Raw genomic sequence first — 20,042 nt, 5'->3', positions numbered from 1 at the left:
GCTCGTTCAGCAATGGTCCCACGTGTGACCCCATGCTCAGCGCCTTGTGTGCCTTCTCTGGTTTCATTCCCACAGCTCTGCTAGGAAGGAAGTGCTATTTATTTGCTTTGTTAACTTATCTTTTAATTAAAGAAACCATTATTTCCATTTTACAGCTGCGGAAACGTGGGCGCACAGAGGTTAAGGCCTGGGGTCACCTAGTTAGTATTTGATCCTGGTCTGAGCTGGAGTTGGTGCTGGGCTTGGACAAAGCAATGATGCTTGACCCTCTGCTCAGAGGGTGACCTGACTGGGTGCTTATAGAACAGGCCTGTAGTGAGGGGGTGGGGCAGAGAAGAAAGAGGAGACCTACAGGGTCCCTTCAGGGCTGAGATCCTGTGTTTCTCTGCAAGTCTGACTCCTTACCTGTCCCTTGCTGGCCCCCACCTTCCCCATACCAGCGTTTCCCCAGCTCCACTTTCCTTTCACCAGGAGAAGGCTGCCCACAGAGCAACAGGGCCGGCCCCGGCTCCAGGCCCCTTCCCTGGCCTTGGCCTTGCTCCAGGGCGCTGTGGTGGCTGGGGTGCCCCGTGCTCAGCAGCTGGCTCTCCTCCTCTAGATCAAAGCCCTGGAACTCGACAGCAATCTGTACCGCATTGGGCAGAGCAAAGTCTTCTTCCGGGCTGGCGTGCTGGCGCACCTGGAGGAGGAGCGGGACCTGAAGATCACGGATGTCATCATCGGCTTCCAGGCCTGCTGCAGGGGCTACCTGGCCAGGAAGTGAGTCCCAGGACGCTCACACCTTGCTCGGGACCCCCAGCTCTCCTGTAGCAGAGGGTACCGAGGAAGCAGGGCCTGGGCACCCTCATGGCAGGAGGTGTCCCTGGGGAGACCCACATAGCTTTCCTTGCCCCCTGCTTCCTGGATTTCTGCCTGAGGTTTAAAGTGAGCAGGAGGGAAGGGTGACTGTTCAGATTTTCCCTCCAAGAAAACCCCTGCCTCCCACTGTTCCTCCCTGTGTCCCTCCTGTAGGGGTGACACCCAGAGCCGGCTGTCCCCAGAGGACCCTGAGCTCCGGGGAGGAGGTGCCCTTGAGTTCCGGCAACTCCTGTGGGGTCAGGGGCTGACTTATGTAGGATAGTGGGCGGGGCAGCTTCACATTTGCCCCTTGACTCCTCTGTGTCTGGGCTCTGGGGCATCTGTTCCAGCCTGAGCTCTGAGCGTTGTGGAGAGAGCATGAGTGTGGGTGTTTGGATAGATGGACGTTTGCAGGACATCATCTGCTGACATTCTCTCCCCAAACAAAAGCCCCAAGATTGGGGGTGACACGAGGGTGGGGAGCTGCAGTCGACAGGTGGCCTTAATGACCAGTGGTTACACTTGACTCTGCAGCGACCTCACTTACCCTTTAGTGAAGGAAGGTGGTTGTGACCTCGTCCTGGTCACCTCTGCGAGGTCACCTGTAGGACTCAACGCCAAGCCTGCCTCCTTCCCCCCACATCTATTTTGAAGTGCTCCCAGCAGGGGTCGGTCCCTCCAGAAAAGCCCCCAGGAGCGAGGTTAGGACTGTGGGCAGGGAGGTTGGCCGGCCCCCGCCTGGAGGCGCTGACCATGACCCTCGCCCCATAGGGCCTTCGCCAAGCGGCAGCAGCAGCTGACGGCCATGAAGGTCCTGCAGAGGAACTGTGCCGCCTACCTCAAACTGCGCAACTGGCAGTGGTGGCGGCTCTTCACCAAGGTGGGTCTGGAGGGGCTCCGCGTGGCACAGGGACGAGCCGGCCTCACACTGGCCTCCTGCGGGGCTCAGGCCCCGGGGCTGGCACTTTGCCCTCGTGTCCCCGGGCCCAGCACTTGAGCGGGGGATGGTCCTGCCCTGTGGGGTCTTGAGGGGCGTGAGCTGGGGTGTGTGTCCAGCGTGGATTGCCGAGGTGCTGCGGGGCTGGGCTGGGGCGGCTCCAGGGGCAGCTCCTGGGATGTCCAGGCCCTGCCTGCCCACCACGGCCCCGTGAGGTGACAGTGCTGCCCACTCAGGAAACCGTGGTCTGTACCCGGTGGCTAGGTCCTCCCCAGCCTATACAAAAAAATTCTCTTGTATTTAAAGTTGGTCAAGCTACTTTTGTTTATGGTACATAATTTGTGGTAACTGCAAAATACCATACCAACAAAAAGGATAAACAAGAAAGTAAAAATTCACCTATAATCCCTTCAACCTTGAGCCAACATCAATATTGAATAGATGTTTCAATATTTATTCCATTTTTTTTTAAACACTCCCATTAAATCTCTGCTGTGTAAACCATACATCTTCTTACATAGCTGAGCTTTTTGACTTGTGTAAATATTTTTTTTTTTGGGTTTTCCATTTAAAATTTTTTCATAAGCATAATTTTTTAAAAGTCAGCATACTGTTCCCTAGAGATGTTTTATAATTTATCTGGCTACTTTTCCGGCGGTGGATCTTTATCTCTTTGCTAAATTCTCACTGTTGTAAACAATGCTGTCCTGAAAATCTTCATGCACATACAGGGCTAGTTTCCCCGAACTGTAATTAGTGGGTCAGAGGCCTATGGCGCACAGCACCAAATTGATTTCCTGAAAAGCTGTACCCGGGCATACCTGCTCTGCCCAGGGTCCTGCCTGCCCCTTGTTCTCGTGCCCTTGCGCTTCCCCAAGTGAGGAGAAAGCCCCCAAATCTCAGCCTGGACGGGGCTCTTTCTCTGAGCTTGTCTCCTCTACCTCCTGTCCTAGGTCAAGCCGTTGCTGCAGGTGAGCCGGCAGGAGGAGGAGATGATGGCCAAGGAGGAGGAGCTGGTGAAGGTGCGGGAGAAGCAGCTGGCTGCTGAGAACAGGCTCTCAGAGATGGAGACCCTCCAGTCCCAGGTGGGTGTCTGCAGACTCTGCCCGCGTAGTGCTGCCTCCTGCTGGCCACCAGGGCTCCTGCTTAGCTGCTTCAGTTGTGTCTGACTCTCTACAACCCTACGGACTACAGCGTGCCAGGCTCCTCTGTCCATGGGATTCTCTAAACAAGAATACTGGAGTGGGTTGCCATGCTCTGCTCCAGGGGATCTTCCCAACCCAGGGATCGAACCCGGGTTTCCTGCATTGCAGGCAGATTCTTTAAAACTGAACCACCAGGGAAGCCCCAGTAGACAAAGCATAAACTTGGCATTGAAGGGAAATTGGGGGGTAATTTCCTCGATGCAGGATGTGATGTTTATACATGCCTGGCAGCTTAAGCATCCTGAGATGGAGCCTTTGCTGGGGACCAGCTCTCCCATGGGGACAGGCAGCCCACAAGCAGCCGTCAGAGTTCACATTTCTCCCGTGTTCCCGCAGCTCCTGGCTGAGAAGCTGCAGCTCCAGGAGCAGCTCCAGGCGGAAACGGAACTGTGTGCCGAGGCTGAGGAGCTCCGTGCCCGTCTGACAGCCAAGAAGCAGGAGCTGGAAGAGATCTGCCATGACCTGGAGGCCAGGGTGGAGGAGGAGGAAGAGCGATGCCAACACCTGCAGGCCGAGAAGAAGAAGATGCAGCAGAACATCCAGGTGCCTGCAGGAGGGGCCGGGCCGGACCCGGAGGGGCGTGGGGGACAGGGTGGGCGGGGAGCGGGGACGTCCCAAGTGCTATGGGAGGACAGGCTCTGTCCTGGGAGCAGCCTTGGGGAGTGTTCTCTTTGAGGCAGGTTTTTTTTTTTTTTTTTTTTTTTTTCCGTTTGTTTGTTTGCTATGCTCTGTGGCTTGTGGGGTCTTAGTTCCCCGACCAGGGATTGAACCCTGGCACTTGGCAGCGAGCGCTCAGAGTTCTAACCACTGGACTACCAGGGAATTCCTTGGCTTAATTTTTCTGACACGTGTCAGGTGTTCATGAGCACTGTCCCGCCAAGCATTGAATCTGATTTAATTCCCCTCTTCTGTGATCACTCCAGCTGGTCTGAGAAGCTGAGGGTGGACACTCGCTAGAGGTGGCCCCTCAGAACACATGACCCTGTGTTGGAATCGGGACCTGGGGTTCTCATCCCCGCACCCCAGTTTTAAATACGTGACCCCACACGTGGGTGCTGGACCCCATCCTATCTGCTCACGGTTGCCCTGGCTTCACGGCAGGAGCTGGAGGAGCAGCTGGAGGAGGAGGAGAGTGCCCGGCAGAAGCTTCAGCTGGAGAAGGTGACCACCGAGGCCAAGCTGAAGAAGCTGGAGGAGGACCAGATCATCATGGAGGACCAGAACTGCAAGCTAGCTAAGGTGAGGCCGGTGGCTGGGCCCCTGTCAGCGTCTTCCTGGCCACAGATGATAGCTGGGCATCACTTTAGAGGAGTGGGAGAGACCCCGTCAGGATGCTGACCTTCATCTCCGGAGGAGATGGGGGTGGCAGGCTTCACAGGGCAGGACGGCTGTCCAGAACCCTGTGACGTGGGGAGTAAGCAGGCTGTGTGGTCGCTGTTGTGGAATTAGGACTCCAGTGGTGGCCACACAAGCAGGTCTCCTGGGGCCTATGGCATCCAGCCACTGCCCTCCAGACATGGGACATGGCAGCTGCTCCCTGTGAAGACTGGTATTTTATGTAAGATTTGAAGACAAAGTGAGAAGAGCAGGGGCACTTTAGGGAATGAGAAGGGCGAGGTCACAGGCGTCGAGAAGGTAACGCCTTCCTGCCCCAGTTCCCTCACTGGCACCGTCACCTGGGAGGTGTTTTTGCCTGCGCAGAAAGGGGTAATGCAGGAAGGGCTTGGGCACCCCGCTTATGGGCCCAAGGAGGCTTACCCCGCTGTTTCAGAGGAGCTGGTGGCTTAAAAATGACCCCTTTGGTTTGGGAAATCCTAATGCACTTGGCCAGGTGTTTCAGGCCCTGCCCCTCCATTCAGACCTCAGTGCCTGGGTGGGTTGTGCTTGAGGAGACCCAGTGCCTTCTGCAGTCAACTAACTTTAAGCCCTGACCCATCCTCGCACCCCAGGAGAAGAAGCTGCTGGAAGACAGAATAGCCGAGTTCACCACCAACCTCATGGAAGAGGAGGAGAAATCGAAGAGCCTCGCCAAACTCAAGAACAAGCATGAGGCGATGATCACCGACCTGGAGGGTAAGTAGTGGGACGCAGGGACTGTTGGACTTGGGGTTTCCGGGGCACCCACCACTCGAGGACCAGCATGGACCTTGCTGCCAGGAGCTGGGGTGGCAAGCAGGTCTCCCGGGGCCTGTGGCATCCAGCCACTACCCTCCAGACGTGGGACATGGCAGCTGCTCCCTGTGAAGTCTGGTATTTTATATAAGATTTGAAGACAAAGAGAAGCCACTGAAGACTCTGTTGGCCTCTCTCCACTCTTCCTTCTCAGAACGCCTGCGAAGAGAGGAGAAGCAGCGCCAGGAGCTGGAAAAGACCCGCCGGAAGCTGGAAGGAGACTCCACCGACCTCAATGACCAGATCGCTGAGCTGCAGGCTCAGATCGCTGAGCTCAAGATGCAGCTGGCCAAGAAGGAGGAGGAGCTCCAGGCAGCCCTGGCCAGGTGAGGGTCAGAGTATCAGGCTGGATGGCCAGTGCCTGTGTTCTCAGCAGGCTTCCTGCTGTGGTTCTTGGTGCATCAGTGAACTGTGGGCATGTGCTCCACTGTTGTCTGGGAAGCTAGTTTACAGCTTTCCTTTTTTTTTTTTTTTTTCATTTAACATTTCAATTTTTAAAAAATGTTTAAAGCACTGAAGCTTAATTTGGAAAATGAAATTTTTACTCTATGAGGCTTTTGAATTCTCCAAGTGGAATAGCCCTTAAGTCTTCCAGATGCCTCAGTGTCTTTGCCAAGAAGAGCTCCTAAGGGGCTATGATGGTCACCAGCAGGAGTGGCTTCGGCCGCACCTCCCTAAGTCTTTTCTGCAGACTCTGCTCTCTGACGGTGACAGCGACCTCCTCCTGACGTTGGTGTTCTCTTTGGCAGAGTGGAAGAAGAAACCACCCAGAAGAACATGGCCCTGAAGAAGATCCGGGAGCTGGAATCTCAGATTTCGGAACTCCAAGAAGACCTGGAATCTGAGCGTGCTGCTAGGAATAAAGCCGAGAAGCAGAAACGAGACCTCGGGGAAGAGCTGGAGGCTCTGAAAACGGAGCTGGAGGACACTCTGGATTCCACAGCTGCGCAACAGGAGCTCAGGTGTGCCTTGGGGCTGACTGCCTGGTCACTGAGGATGGGGGTGGTGCAGGGAAAGAGGGGCCCTGGCCTCAGAGGGGGGACCCCAGGGCCTCTGTACACACACAGTGTGGCCTGTTGTCATGGAGCCTGGAAGCTCCAGGAGATAGTGAGGGACTGGGAGGCCTGGTGTGATGTAGTCCATGGAGTTGCAAAGAGGCAGACACGACTTAGTGATGGAACAACAAGAACAGATGGAAGCTGATGGGGCCTCGCAGCTTCTCTCTAGAGTTGAAGAACCTGGCTTGGAGTTGGGCTGAGGCAGGGGTGGGCTTTAAGGCTGAAAGGCTACAGAAGCCCTACAAGGCGTGTCTGTGGGGACTTCCTGGCTCTCTAGTGGTTAGGACTCTGCGCTTCCCCTGCAGGGGGCATGGGTTCAATCCCTGGTAGGGGAACTAAGATCCAGCATGCTTTGTGGTGCAGCCAAAAAAAAAAAAAATCTTATAAATTACTCCTGGCTCCCCATATTTAGAATAAAATCCAATTCCTTGCATAAAAGGCCTATATTACATTTTTTTTTTTAATAAAAGAAAAAAAGTGTGTCTGTGAGCCTGCGCTATAGGACGGACGCTGAGGAGGGAAGCCAGCAGGCAGAAAGCTGCCTGGAATGGCCAGTGCTCCCTACTGTGGACTCTGTGCCACCAGGGCAGCGTTGCTCCTGGGCCCTGGCCTCCCTCCTGAAGGCGTTTCTCTGTTCAGGTCCAAACGTGAACAAGAAGTGAACATCCTGAAGAGGACCCTTGAGGATGAGGCCAGGATCCATGAGGCCCAGATCCAGGACATGAGACAGAAGCACTCGCAGGCCGTGGAGGAGCTGGCTGAGCAGCTGGAGCAGACGAAGCGGGTGCGTGGGCCCCCTGGGACTGGCTCCGTGAGGCTTGGCCACTGTGGGCCGGGGGGAGGGTTGGGGGACCCTCGCGTAGTCCAGGCTCCAGCCGTTCCTGACTGTGTGAGTTGGGGGCGCATACAGGTCCATCTCTGCTTCAGTTTCCTCTTCTATGAGAGAGGCTAGTGAGAGCCCGTTTCAAACAATTACATGAGAATTGGAGTTGGTAACATGTGACAGTGCATAGTCGGTAAGGGCTCAGTAAGTTGTTCTAGTCTTATTATTACCATCATTATCCTGTTCAACACCCTGCCAGACTAGAAAGTGTCATGGAATTGGAGTGACTCTGAAGCTGAAGTTTCAGAGGGCCATTGCGTCCCTTTTCTGAAGCCCAGCCCTTCTCTAGAACACCTCCAACACATGGTCAGCTGGAATCTTCAGGGAGAACCCTGGGGATGTTGACCCGGCTGGTTTCTCAGCCAGGGGACTGTGACCAGGCAGTTCCTGAACAAGCCCAGTCCTGCCTCCTGTGGTTTCCAGCCCACGGCCACCCTTGTTGGCAGCCTGAGAAGACAGAGGCTCTTCTGCGTGGCAGCCTGTACAATATTTTCAGAAACATGCCTTGTTCCTCTGTTTCCCTTTGACTTCCTCCTGGTTCTGGGCAGGTTGAAGCCTTGCCTTTTCCTCTAGCTGTTTTCACTCAAAAAGCTTTTTGCATGCACTTGGGGTCCAGTTTACCTTTGAACTTGCCTTTGATACTGTGACTGGCTTGATATAGAATAGATTGGAATTGTGTTTGTTCTGTAAACTTGGCTTTTATATCTTTTGGAAGAACATTTCAGTGTTACGGTAAACATCAAATTTCTAAGAGGCTTTCTTGGAAGTCTAACTATGAACAATTATAATTTCCCTAAGCTTATAAAAATAATTCTAAAATCTTAACATCAGCAATGACAGTGTCTTGCCCTTGGACATTCCCTGTGCGGGAGGCCAGGCAGGGATGGTTTGAGAGCCAGGGGAGCCGTGGTCCTCAGAGGTGAGGCCACGCGCCAGGCGTCCTGTTCCAGCTGGGAAATGAGTCCACATCAGGCCTGAGCCCTCCAAGTCCATGGCCCTCGCCAGCTTGCTGCCCCCTGGACTTGCCCAGTGTCGCTTTTGCTGCCAGGCAGCAGATTCCAGGTCTGGCTCCACCGGCTCTTTGATGATGTTGGGAAAACCAGTCTCATGTCACAGGATCCCCCTTTTATGTCTTTGCTTCTCCCCTCGCAGGTGAAAGCCAACCTCGAGAAGGCCAAGCAGACCCTGGAGAACGAGCGAGGGGAGCTGGCCAACGAGGTGAAGGTGCTGCAGCAGGGCAAGGCGGACACCGAGCACAAGCGCAAGAAGGTGGAGGCCCAGCTGCAGGAGCTGCAGGTGAAGTTCACCGAGGGAGAGCGTGTGCGCACAGAGCTTGCCGACAAGGTCTCCAAGCTGCAGGTGAGGCCCCCGCCGGACTGCCTGGGTCCTAGCCATGCTGCCAGGGCCCCTGGTCTTTTCTCTCTCTCTGTCTCCATGACCCGGCCCATCTGTGAGCCCCCCGGGGTTCAGCCCGTGGCTCAGGTCCAGCATGGCTGAGAGAGCTGAGGTGGGCCCCGAGCAAGCCTGGTCAAGCTCACGGGGCTTTGTCTCCGTCCACACACAGGTCGAGCTGGACAATGTGACAGGTCTTCTCACTCAGTCGGACAGCAAGTCTAGCAAGCTCACCAAGGACTTCTCTGCTCTGGAGTCACAGCTGCAGGACACGCAGGTAAGGGCAGCGATGGGCCCCCCGCAGCTGTTCTTATCCTGGGAGGACCTGTGCCCACACGGCGTCAGCTGCCAGGCCTCTGGGTCTTCCTCACAGTGTCCTCCCCAGCGTCCCCAGGCTCTCTGGGACCTCTTGGCTCCCTGCCAGATCTTTGCTGGCTGCCCCCTAATCTGGGGCCTGCTTCTCTGTCCCACCGAGACCATGGGGACCACAAGGCCCCGACAGTGTGGGTCCTGAGCCCTGGCCCCCCTTGTCCGCTGAGCAGGAGCTGCTGCAGGAGGAGAACCGGCAGAAGCTGAGTCTGAGCACCAAGCTGAAGCAGGTGGAGGATGAGAAGAACTCTCTCAAGGAGCAGCTGGAGGAGGAGGAAGAGGCCAAGCGGAACCTGGAGAAGCAGATCTCCACCCTCCACGCCCAGGTTCGGAGCTGGATCCCCTCAGATCGCCCCGGAAACGGTGGTCAGAGCCTGCAGGCTGGGGAGCTTCTGGTTGGGTAGCCACCTGGACCTGGAAGCACAGCCAGGCCTCCCCAAGCTGGCCGCCCTCCCTCGGGGAGCTCCTGCCCTCCCCAGACCAGGGCTTACTCCTGGGGTCCCCGAGGAGAATTCAGGGATCCTTGAACTTGGCTGGAGTTCATCTTCATTTCACCAGTCTCCAGCTGACCGTCAGCATTCTGTTCCCTTATGAATGTGGGCAACAAGCTGTGACGGTAGCAGTGCCTGTGGCCTGTTGAGTGGAAACCACTGGTCATTGTGTCTGAGCTGAGGCCAGGCTTTGGGAAGGTCACTGTGCTCCTCGCTGCTCAGGAGCCTGCTCTCTGCTGTGCTAAAGAAGCACACTGGTTACTGAACCATTGTCTTAAAAAAGTACCTGACAACTGCACTCTTTTACAGTGGTTTCTTGGTAGTCCTACATATTTCGCTTTATGCCTGTTATAACATCATCATGGAAAGGAGGCCGTGGTCTTCTCTAGACCCTAAAAGGATCTGGGGCCAAAGATAGATGGAGAGCCCTCTTGTGGATCCTGTCTTAGAACTTAAATGTGCCCCGAGATCTGCACCAGCTCAGGGGACGGCGTGGAGTCGGGTCCACATCTGGGTGGGGACAGGGAGCACGTTCCTGCGGTGCCAGCTGTGTGTCTGGGTGGGAGGAGGGGGCTGCAGGGTAGACACCTGTGGGCGGGGGATGCCAGGCTGCTGCCTGGGAGAGGGGAGGGATGGAGGCTCCCTACTCTGGGCCTCAGTCTTGGTACAAATGGCTGGTCAGGTCAGGGTTGAGTGGCCTTTCCAAGCTGACCTGTGTGTCCACCTGCCTTGGGCTCTGTGTGCTAGACACCTGCACTCTGTGGAACGTCCCATTTCCCTGGTCCCAGAGGAATAGAGAAGCGGCTGGGAAGCTGTTTCCATAACTGAATTGGTGCCCCATAACTCTGCTTGCAGTGGCAGCCCGGCTCCCAGAGCAGGTGCCAACTGGATGCTCCTTACCCCTTGCTCCCACCCAGGTCACCGATATGAGGAAGAAGATGGATGACAGCGTGGGGTGCCTGGAGACGGCTGAGGAGGCCAAGAGGAAGCTGCAGAAGGACCTGGAGGGGCTGAGCCAGTGCTATGAGGAGAAGGTGGCTGCCTACGACAAGCTGGAGAAGACCAAGACGCGGCTGCAGCAGGAGCTGGATGACCTGCTCGTGGATCTTGACCACCAGCGGCAGAGCGTCTCCAACCTGGAGAAGAAGCAGAAGAAGTTTGACCAGGTGGGTGCCGTCAGTGCATCAGTCCCTCCTCCCGTCCTTCTGCAGACACCCTGCCTCGGGCAGAGGCTGTTGTCTGTCAGGCTCTGACCCTTTCCGAGAGCCCATTGCTCACACTCATGGTGCCTGCCTGTCTCCCAGCTCCTGGCCGAGGAGAAGACCATCTCTGCTAAGTATGCGGAGGAGCGTGACCGGGCAGAGGCGGAGGCCCGGGAGAAGGAGACCAAGGCGCTGTCTCTGGCCCGGGCGCTGGAGGAGGCCATGGAGCAGAAGGCAGAACTGGAGCGGCTCAACAAGCAGTTCCGCACCGAGATGGAAGACCTCATGAGCTCTAAGGATGACGTGGGCAAGAGCGTGAGTCCCTGAGCCCGTGGCCAGCTCTCGGGGTGGGGGGCGGCCTCCAGACACCAAGAGTTAGGGCCTCACAGACACTGGGGCCGGGGACCTGGGGGCCCTGGCTCCCCTCGGGGCCTAGCACCCTTCTGGTCCTTACCGGAACCCCTGGTGACAGGTCCATGAGCTGGAGAAGTCCAAGCGGGCCCTGGAGCAGCAGGTGGAGGAGATGAAGACGCAGCTGGAGGAGCTGGAGGACGAGCTGCAGGCCACTGAGGACGCCAAGCTGCGGCTGGAGGTCAACCTGCAGGCCATGAAGGCCCAGTTCGAGAGGGACCTGCAGGGCCGTGACGAGCAGAGTGAGGAGAAGAAAAAGCAGCTGGTCAAACAGGTGCGGAGGGCCTGCCCGCTCCCTGGGCAGAGGCGCACAGGGGTGCCCGAGTTTGGGTGCTCCTTTCTCCTTCCACTGGTCTGTGGGAGTGTCCTCCACATCCTTGCATCCTAGTTCTCTGCCCGGGGGTCAGTGACCCCCTCTACTAGGGTTTTATGGTCAGTAATCCTCACTGTGCCCTGGAGGCCCTGTGGACTCCCTGGGACTGGATCAAGCCCACCTGGGCCCTGAGCTGAGGCAGTATCTTTGGGTCCGTCCGGCCCCCTGAGCTGTCAGCACCTCCCCAGGTGCGGGAGATGGAGGCCGAGCTGGAGGATGAGAGGAAGCAGCGCTCGATAGCTGTGGCCGCTCGGAAGAAGCTGGAGATGGACTTGAAGGACCTGGAGGCCCACATTGACTCAGCCAACAAGAACCGGGACGAAGCCATCAAGCAGCTGCGGAAGGTGCAGGTGAGCTCAGGCTGGTCTGATCCAGCTGCACACGGCAGCATTGGGCCCAGCACGGGACTGGACACTGCTGGGCTGGCCTGTGAGTGCTACCCTGAAGGTCTTGGGTGTGGCGCAGTGGTAAAGAATCTGCCTGCAAGGTGGGAGCGGAGAAGGCAATGGCACCCCACTCCAGTACTCTTGCCTGGAGAATCCCATGGATGGGGGATTCTGGTGGGCTGCAGTCCATGGGGTCGCTAGGAGTCAGACACGACTGAGCGACTTCACTTTCACTTTTCACTTTCATGCATTGGAGAAGGAAACGGCCACCCACTCCAGTATTCTTGCCTGGAGAATCCCAGGGACGGGGGAGCCTGGTGGGCTTCCGTCTATGGGGTCGCACAGAGTCGGACACGACTGAAGCGACTTAGCAGCAGCAGCAGCAGCAAGGTGGGAGACCTGTGTTTGATCCCTGGGTAGGAAAGATCCCCTGGAGAAGGGAATGGCTACCCACTCCAGTATTCTTGCGTGGAGAATTCCATGGGCAGAGGAGCCTGGCGGGCTACAGTCCATGGGGTCCCAGAGTTGGACATGACTTAGAGACTTAGAGACTAATACTACTGCTGCTACACAGATGCAGACCCAGAGGCCGAGTGGAGACAAAATATTATAGTCAGAAGCAAACTTGCAGTAGTCAAAAATTGTTGACTTCACATCAAACAAAGAAACAAGTGCAAAGCTAAAAGTGCAGTGGCGTTATAGTTACTTAGTCACTTGGTGGCAGTTTTCTAGAATAAGCCAGACATGACTCAATCCAGCCTTAATGGACAGTGACAGAAGGTTCCAAGCTGATGAATCAGTGCAGCAGTCCAGAAACAGAACACATGCTTGGCCTGTCAATAATTAAAAATAACAAGTTAAAAAAACACAAAACCCAGCTCTGAGATGCCTCATTATACCCTGCAAACCAGCAACGATAACACATGTCAGCATCTGGTGCTGGCAGAGTCGTGCGCTGTAGATGCATTGATGGCGGTAGTTTAGTTGGTACCACCTGGCCACACACAACGAGACTTGTACCCTTGGGCCTGGGGAATCCCAGTTTGGGATTTACCTACAAAAGAAAAGGAGGGGGAAAAAGTATTTCCCAAGATCTTTAGAGTTAGAATGAATCACAGGAGAACAAAGGACATAGGCTTATAAGTCTTGTGGCTGGAGCTAACCTGGCAGGTGGCCCTTGACCTGGAGCGTGGGATCCAAGACAACCAGAAGTGGTAGAAAGTAAACAGAAATGCAGCTGGACTAACACACACCCAGGGCCTAACAGGTGTCCTTTGTAAACCCTAACGGTCAGAAGACTGTCAGTGGTGTAGAACAGAAACGCTTTGTCTTCCCTCCTGCCCTTTGATAACTGTGTGAGCTGAACGTGGGTGCAGGCTGAGAACCAGCCACCGGTCCCTGTTGGTGAGGTGTCTTCTGGGGCTGGGGTGGGGTTGGTGGGGTGTCTTCTGGTGGGTGGTGCACGGGAATGGCTGGGGTGGTGGTGCCAAGCCTCTCCTCCCCGCCCCCAGGCCCAGATGAAGGACTACATGCGGGAGCTGGACGACACGCGCGCCTCCCGCGAGGAGATCCTGGCGCAGTCCAAGGAGAACGAGAAGAAGCTGAAGAGCATGGAGGCCGAGATGATCCAGCTGCAGGAGGTGGGCCGGGTGCAGTGCACCCTCTGACCAGCAGGTGGCAGCCCAGAGCCTCCACTCACCAGCCTGGGTCACCTGGGAAAGCCTTGAAAAATGGGCCAAGCTCCAGGCGTGGGCAGGGCTGGTTCTTGTTTTCTGAAAGGTTGCCGTGCAAGGTTTCATTAAGTTGGAAGGCTCCCTGGTGTGATTAAATTGTGTGTGAATTAAATTGTCACCATTTGGGGCCGACTCCGTTGCACAAGACGGGGCTCTGTGGTAACCACCGCTGCCCACTGTGACTTGCCGCCTGGCGAGCAGGGGGCCCTTCCAGAGGCTTCCTGCACTGAATGTCCCCTGGCGGCCTCTTGCCTCATGCAAGGCTGGTTGTGAAAGCATTCCCCAGGCTCTAGGCCATCTTCTGCAGAGAGGATGCTGGCAACCGAGTTCTGCTCCTGACTGGGCCAGGTAGCCAGGTTTCCTGTCAAGACTGGCTGTGCCCTCTTGAGCTTGTGGGTTTCTGATGAGGCCACCTCAGCCTCAGGTGCAGAGGCCACCTCTGCCCTTCTGGCTTTCAGAGCCCCGGCACCCTGGCCTTAACTCATATCTCTATCCTGTCGCCCCTGCTTCCTGTCTCGTTGGAAAGCAGAGGGACCAGCATTCCATCAGGCCAGGGTGATTTCTTATTTATTACAACACCCCTGGCTTAGTTTTTAGCACTTAGGTGTGGGGGCTATGTAAACATATGGTGCCTAAGCTGTGACCTCAGAGGGGCTCATGAAAATGGGCTTCATGGAGGAAGCAGGCCTGGGAAAGGGGTTTCAGAAGAGGAGGCCAGGGGCTCAGAGTACTGGGAATGGAGAGTGGAGGCTGTCGGCTATGGGGACCCCCATGGGTCACGTTCTGGGTTCCCGTGGCAGGAGCTGGCAGCCGCCGAGCGTGCCAAGCGCCAGGCCCAGCAGGAACGGGACGAGCTGGCCGACGAGATAGCCAACAGCAGCGGCAAGGGGTGAGCTGGGGCAAGCGTGGCGTGTCCACTGGAGGAGGTGGTGGGTGTGGGGGCTCCCAGCTCCAGCTTAGCCACTCTTACCTTTCTCCACCCTCTCCAGTGCCCTGGCGTTGGAGGAGAAGCGGCGGCTGGAGGCCCGCATTGCACAGCTGGAGGAGGAGCTGGAAGAGGAGCAGGGCAACACGGAGCTGGTGAACGACAGGCTGAAGAAGGCGAACCTGCAGGTGGGCAGTCGGGCCTCCCTCCCACCGGGCCCCCCAGCAGAAGCCATCCATCCGATGCTCAGAGGAGGACATCCTGGTGCCTGCACCGTCTCCTTGGTTCCTCTCTTTTGGGGGTTGAGCTGCTTCTGAACCCTTCCCATTGGGCAGCTCCCTCATCCAGGAGGATCTGGTGATGAGGGTCCCTGCCTTCCTTGAGTTTACCAGCCCTTCTTCCACAGATCGACCAGCTCAACACAGACCTGAACCTGGAGCGCAGCCATACCCAGAAGAACGAGAACGCAAGGCAGCAGCTGGAGCGCCAGAACAAGGAGCTCAAGGTCAAGCTGCAGGAGATGGAGGGCACCGTCAAGTCCAAGTTCAAGGCCTCCATTGCTGCCCTGGAGGCCAAGATCGCACAGCTGGAGGAGCAGCTGGACAACGAGACCAAGTGGGTGTCCCTCGCCCACCACCCAGCACCATCTTCGGGCCTCTCTGTGTGCCCATCCCCTATCCTAATGGGGCTCTCATCTTTTCTCCTGGGGCCTTTTGCTAGGGCTCTAGAGTTTGAAGAGGAACCCACGGCCCGCTTCTAAAGTTGGGCCTGGTGACTCTCTTAGGGCTGAATCAGAGAGGTGGTAGTTCCCACTCCCTGGGCAGCCCATCTGTGGGCTCAGCAAGACAGACTTCTTTAGGGGTGAAAGTGAAAGTCACTCAGTCGTATCCGACTCTTTGCGACCCCATCGATTGTAGCGTACCAGGTTCTTCTGTCCATGGGATTCTCCAGGCAAGAATATTGGAGTGGGTTGCCATTCCCTTCTCCAAGGGACCTTCCCAACCCAGGGATTGAACCCGGATTGTAATGGGCATCAGTCATTCTTTTTTTCTAGCTTTATATATGCTTTCTGTGATATGTCACTTCCTTGAGCCTCAGTTTCCTCATCTGTGAAATGGGGCCAATCCTAATGCCTTCACAAGAGCATTGATCAAGGCCTCCCTACAGGGGACAGGCCAGTGAGACCCAGACATGGGTGGCCCAGTTTGTGGATTTATCCACCAGACCCTCCAAAAGAGCGGGTCCCCCTGAGTCACTGTATTGGTGCCTCGCAGGGAGCGCCAGGCAGCCTGCAAGCAAGTGCGTCGGACCGAGAAGAAGCTGAAGGATGTGCTGCTGCAGGTGGATGACGAGCGGAGGAACGCCGAGCAGTACAAGGACCAGGTGAGTCAGGGTGGAGCAGGGCCCTGCCCCGAGGCAGCTGAGAATGGGGTGGGCCACCAGCATGTGGGGTCCTGACCTGGGCCCCTGGCCTTGCGTCTCTCCAGGCGGACAAGGCGTCCACCCGCCTGAAGCAGCTCAAGCGGCAGCTGGAGGAGGCGGAGGAGGAGGCCCAGCGGGCCAATGCCTCCCGCCGGAAACTGCAGCGCGAGCTGGAGGATGCCACTGAGACGGCGGATGCCATGAACCGCGAGGTCAGCTCCCTCAAGAACAAGCTCAGGTGAGCCCCGCCAACTGCCCCCCGCCCGACTCCCTCTCCCTCACCCATACCCACCCCGCCGTGTGACCCTTTCTCCTCCAAAAAGTTGCTTTGTCCTGAAAAGCAGAATTCTGACCATGAGGCTATTGTAAAACTCAGTCCCCTTTCTCAGCCCTGTCAGTGGGCAGGGCACTTACTGACACCAGAAAAGTGCTTTTCAGAGAGCCCTTCCTGGTTCTCCGGCCTCCTAGGCTGTAGCCCAGCCTTTTGAATAATCTCTCTGGGTGATTGATTCCCATCCTGCCTGAAAAGTCTGTTCCTGTCATGGCCCTTAAACCCGCTGAGAACGTTTTCAGGTTTTGTGAACTAGAAGTTGCTCAAAGCCACCCAGCCAGGCCCTGGCACAACTCCGGTCAATCTTCCAACCCTGATCAGGTGGAGAGGGCTGCTTGGCATTTCTCGAAGGAGTGTCCCGATCAGGCAGCATGAAATGGTTGAGGCAGAGGGCCTTTTTGGTCGAGATTCTCATTGTTGACTTCCTTTTCCCAGTGATCCTTTTTGTTTTTTAAGCATAAAAGCAACAGTCTAGTCAGTGTTTATGTTGTTGGTTTTCTTTTCTGGGACTGGAAGAGGTGCCTGTTTGTGTACACTGCACTGACGGCCTGTCTCTTGATCTCACCTGTTTGGTACCAAGTGTGACCAGAGTGTGGTGTTTTGCAGAGGTGGCTCCTTCTGCTCTTGGGGCTCCTTCTGTTGTTTAGTCGCTCAGTCGTGCCCGACTCTTTGCGACCCCATGGACTGTAGTCAAGCAGGCTCCTTTGTGGGATTCTCCAGACAACAATACTGGAGTGGGTTGCCATTTCCTTCTCCAGGGGATCTTCCCAATCTAGGGATCGAACCCGTGTCTCTCATATTTCCTGCATTAGCAGGCGTTTCTTTACCACTGGGCCTCCTTTTAATCAGCCCCTATTACCTGACAGTTTTTTGCTGGTGTTTGGAGTGAAAGCAGGAAGCTTCAGTCACCCCCCTTATCGTGAGCCCTCCTGTCCCACCCTGAGGCCCCCCATTGCTTCTCCCCGTGGGGTGTCAGGAGCTAGTCTTCCTCTGAGGTTGCTTTGAAACACACGAGCTGTTCTGTGGCCACCTGGCCGGCCCTGCTAACCGCTGCCTCTGCCCCCAGGCGTGGGGACCTGCCATTCGTTGTGCCCCGCCGAATGGCCCGGAAAGGTGCCAGCGACTGCTCGGACGATGAGATGGATGGCAAAGCCGACGGGGCTGAGGCCAAAGCCGCCGAGGCCAGAGCTGCCGAGTAACCGGCTCTTCTTCTCCTGCTGCCCGGAGACGGACATCAGTGACTCCGCCTCCCCTCCCCAGCCCCCACAGCACCCCCTCCTCCCTCTGGGGACTGCTGTGACTGTGACCCCACCTCGTCCCCCCAGGCCAGGGACCTCAGGCCCCCCTCACCACCCCACCCGTCCCCCAGGCCTCCCTGAGGGCGTTCGGCTTCCTCTGCTGCAGCCCCCCTGCTCCCCTCCCACCCCCATCCCGAATCTGATACCAAAGAGTCAGGGTCCTGGGCCCGGGCCCAGGGACAGAGCGACCAGCCGGATCTCCCGCCCTCTCGCCACAGAGCACAAGATGGTGAGGCGAGGAGGGCAAGAGCAGGCCTCCGGGGATGGGCAAGAGAATTTTCTATGAATCTATTTTTCTTCAGACTAAGGAGTTTTGCTAGCCCAGTGCCCCAGAAGAGTTGTCACCTCCCCCGCCTCCCCACCAGCTCTTCCCTCTCCCTCCTTTGCTGTTGGCAATCACACTCGGTGACCTCACACCCTCTGCCCCACTGGCTCCCCTGCTCCCGTGGACTCTGGGTGGTCCAACATGAGCAGACCCAGGGGGTCCACCTCTGTGCAGGGCACAGGATGCCGGGGGCGGGGAGGGAAGGGCCTTCCTCCCTACCCCGCTGGGCAGCGCCACTGTCCCCTCCTGCTTCTCAAACGTCTCAAGTGCAATGATGACCCCTTCCCCTCCTTGGCCCATCCCTGCCGCAGCGGGGCTGTTGGGCCGAGCAGGCAGGGCCTAGGGGCCAAGCTGGAAAGGCCAGCCGTGGCCTCTCCCAACACTCTTGGGGACCAAATATATTTAATGGTTAATGGACTTGTCCCGAGTCTGACAGCCAGAGCAGTGGAAAGGGCCAGGACTGGGGCCCGAGGGTAGTTGATCAGCACCGTTGACTCAGTATAACTCAAGACGCTGCCGTCTGCACAGACATTTTTAAAAGAAAAAGAAAACATTGTTGTCTTTTCTCCCTCTCACTGTAATTAGTGATAAAATTCCCAGTCTTTATCACTGCCTTTCCTTCAGAAGCACGTCTAGAAGAGAATAGCTTGTCCTACACTGGTCTACACTGGTGGCTGAATTTCCTTGTATTCCTAACTATTTTGTATATGCTGCATTTAGACTTACTTATGGCAAAGAAGGCATTTTTTTTTTTTTTTAAGGAAACAAACTCAAGAAATCATGAAGATATATTAAAGCTACATAGGCCTAAAAAGCTCTGAATTCAGGTCCCAGTTGCTGTCACAAAGGAGTGGACAGAACTCCCACCCCCGCCCTTTTTTTATATAATGAAAGTGCCTTAGCATGGTTGCAGCTGTCACCACTACAGTGAGCTGGTTTACAGATGTTTTCCACTGAGCGTCACAATAAAGAGATCCTTGTGCTATGAGACACGTGTCTGGGGGCTGTCTGTGCACTGGAGCAGGTGGCCTAGAAGGCACTGTATCTGGGCTCCCTGGAAAGGACTGTGCTTTGCTTCTGCAGCAGGTACCTCCTTTGTGCGATTTCTGGAAGCTTCCAGGAGTGCAGCATGGTTGGGGCCCAGGCTTTAATAGGGGGTGGTGGTCAGGCAGAAAGGCAGGCTGGCCAGATTTAAGGATGCTACAAGTGTCTTATAAATCTCAATTCCTTTCAGTTGCTGAGCACCTACTATGTGCTGGACACTGAGCTGGCTCAGGGGCTAGAGATGCCTGCTTCTCAGAGGTTCCTTAGTCATCAGACAAGGCAAAGCCTGCCCTTTGGAGGCTCGTCCCAGGGGCTGCAGAAGCAGGAATGAGGGAGTTGGTGCCTAAGCCTGTGGGTGCTGGGGCAGAGGCTTTCCATAGGACTGTCAGCTTTTGTTCCTTCATTCTTTCAACAAAGGCTGGGTGCAAGCCAGGCCCCTCACCAGGCACTGGGAGTGTGAGGGCAGGAAAGACAGGTGTCCCTGCAGTTGCAGGTGAGAGGGGAGGGAGAAAAAGGCTCTCCTTAGAGAAGGGATCGGGCTCGCGCTTGATTCAAGGTGTGGACTCAAGTAGCCTATCTGCATGCAGGCCTCCTTTCCCCCACCAACCCAGGTCAGTGTTTGGCCAGCCTGGTTGCTCAGGAGAGCTGCAGGCTCCTAGACCGGATGCTTGCCAGGCCTCCAGCAGCTGGCCTGTCCAGCCTCCGAGCAGGTGTGCTTTCAGGCCCTGGGAAAGGAGCTGCAGGAGGTGATGGGAGAGGTGGATGGGGGCCAGCACTGGAGTCTGGGGCCCTTCTTCCTGTCAGTGGGAGCCCACTCCCATAGAAGTTCTGGGGGGCCTTCCCCGCCTCTCCTAGCTGGTGGTGCCTGCAGCGTTCCTTGGCTGTGGCTGCACCCCTCCATCCTGCCTCTGTCTCTTCGTGGACTTCTCCACCTACTCTCTGTTGTCTCTGTGTCTCTTATAGGGATGCTAGTTATTGGATTTAGGTAATCAATGTTGATCGCAAGATATTTCACTTAAAGGATTTCTAGAGACATTTTTCCACCTAAGGTCAATACACAGTTGCAGAGATTAGGTCGTAGACACTTTTTGGGGAGCCACCGTTTAACTCACTACAGGACCCACAAATATTAGTTCTCCCCCTTAAAGTCCTATGGATTGGCTGTTCACCTTGTGCCTGGGAAGTGCTGGAGGGTGCCCACCTCTGCCCATCAAGAGGAAGGGAGCAGTCCGCTGCCTGACCACCCAC

At 56.2% G+C, this 20,042-nt stretch overlaps 1 protein-coding gene across 1 annotated transcript in view; it reads left to right on the top strand.

Moving 5' to 3' along the window:
- MYH9 (myosin heavy chain 9) overlaps positions 1 to 18,738 on the top strand; it is an 86,133-nt gene extending 67,395 nt beyond the window's left edge. Inside the window, exons 19-41 of the mRNA XM_019961321.2 lie at positions 599 to 759; positions 1,609 to 1,717; positions 2,728 to 2,859; positions 3,316 to 3,522; positions 4,081 to 4,218; positions 4,929 to 5,052; positions 5,306 to 5,477; positions 5,901 to 6,113; positions 6,849 to 6,993; positions 8,245 to 8,451; positions 8,657 to 8,761; positions 9,027 to 9,179; positions 10,262 to 10,510; positions 10,649 to 10,861; positions 11,019 to 11,231; positions 11,519 to 11,680; positions 13,228 to 13,356; positions 14,250 to 14,338; positions 14,439 to 14,562; positions 14,781 to 14,989; positions 15,649 to 15,757; positions 15,862 to 16,034; positions 17,194 to 18,738. Of these exons, the coding sequence (XP_019816880.2) occupies positions 599 to 759; positions 1,609 to 1,717; positions 2,728 to 2,859; positions 3,316 to 3,522; positions 4,081 to 4,218; positions 4,929 to 5,052; positions 5,306 to 5,477; positions 5,901 to 6,113; positions 6,849 to 6,993; positions 8,245 to 8,451; positions 8,657 to 8,761; positions 9,027 to 9,179; positions 10,262 to 10,510; positions 10,649 to 10,861; positions 11,019 to 11,231; positions 11,519 to 11,680; positions 13,228 to 13,356; positions 14,250 to 14,338; positions 14,439 to 14,562; positions 14,781 to 14,989; positions 15,649 to 15,757; positions 15,862 to 16,034; positions 17,194 to 17,326 (3,669 nt within the window). The 3' untranslated portion in view covers positions 17,327 to 18,738. The remainder of the gene's footprint in view (positions 1 to 598; positions 760 to 1,608; positions 1,718 to 2,727; positions 2,860 to 3,315; positions 3,523 to 4,080; positions 4,219 to 4,928; positions 5,053 to 5,305; positions 5,478 to 5,900; positions 6,114 to 6,848; positions 6,994 to 8,244; positions 8,452 to 8,656; positions 8,762 to 9,026; positions 9,180 to 10,261; positions 10,511 to 10,648; positions 10,862 to 11,018; positions 11,232 to 11,518; positions 11,681 to 13,227; positions 13,357 to 14,249; positions 14,339 to 14,438; positions 14,563 to 14,780; positions 14,990 to 15,648; positions 15,758 to 15,861; positions 16,035 to 17,193) is intronic.
- Positions 18,739 to 20,042: the final 1,304 nt, after the last annotated feature.

The sequence above is a fragment of the Bos indicus genome, chromosome 5 (genome assembly GCF_029378745.1).
Source record: "Bos indicus isolate NIAB-ARS_2022 breed Sahiwal x Tharparkar chromosome 5, NIAB-ARS_B.indTharparkar_mat_pri_1.0, whole genome shotgun sequence".
Taxonomy (NCBI): domain Eukaryota; kingdom Metazoa; phylum Chordata; class Mammalia; order Artiodactyla; family Bovidae; genus Bos; species Bos indicus.
Note: the sequence above shows the minus strand (reverse complement) of the source record. Positions and strands in the feature narration are given on the sequence as shown.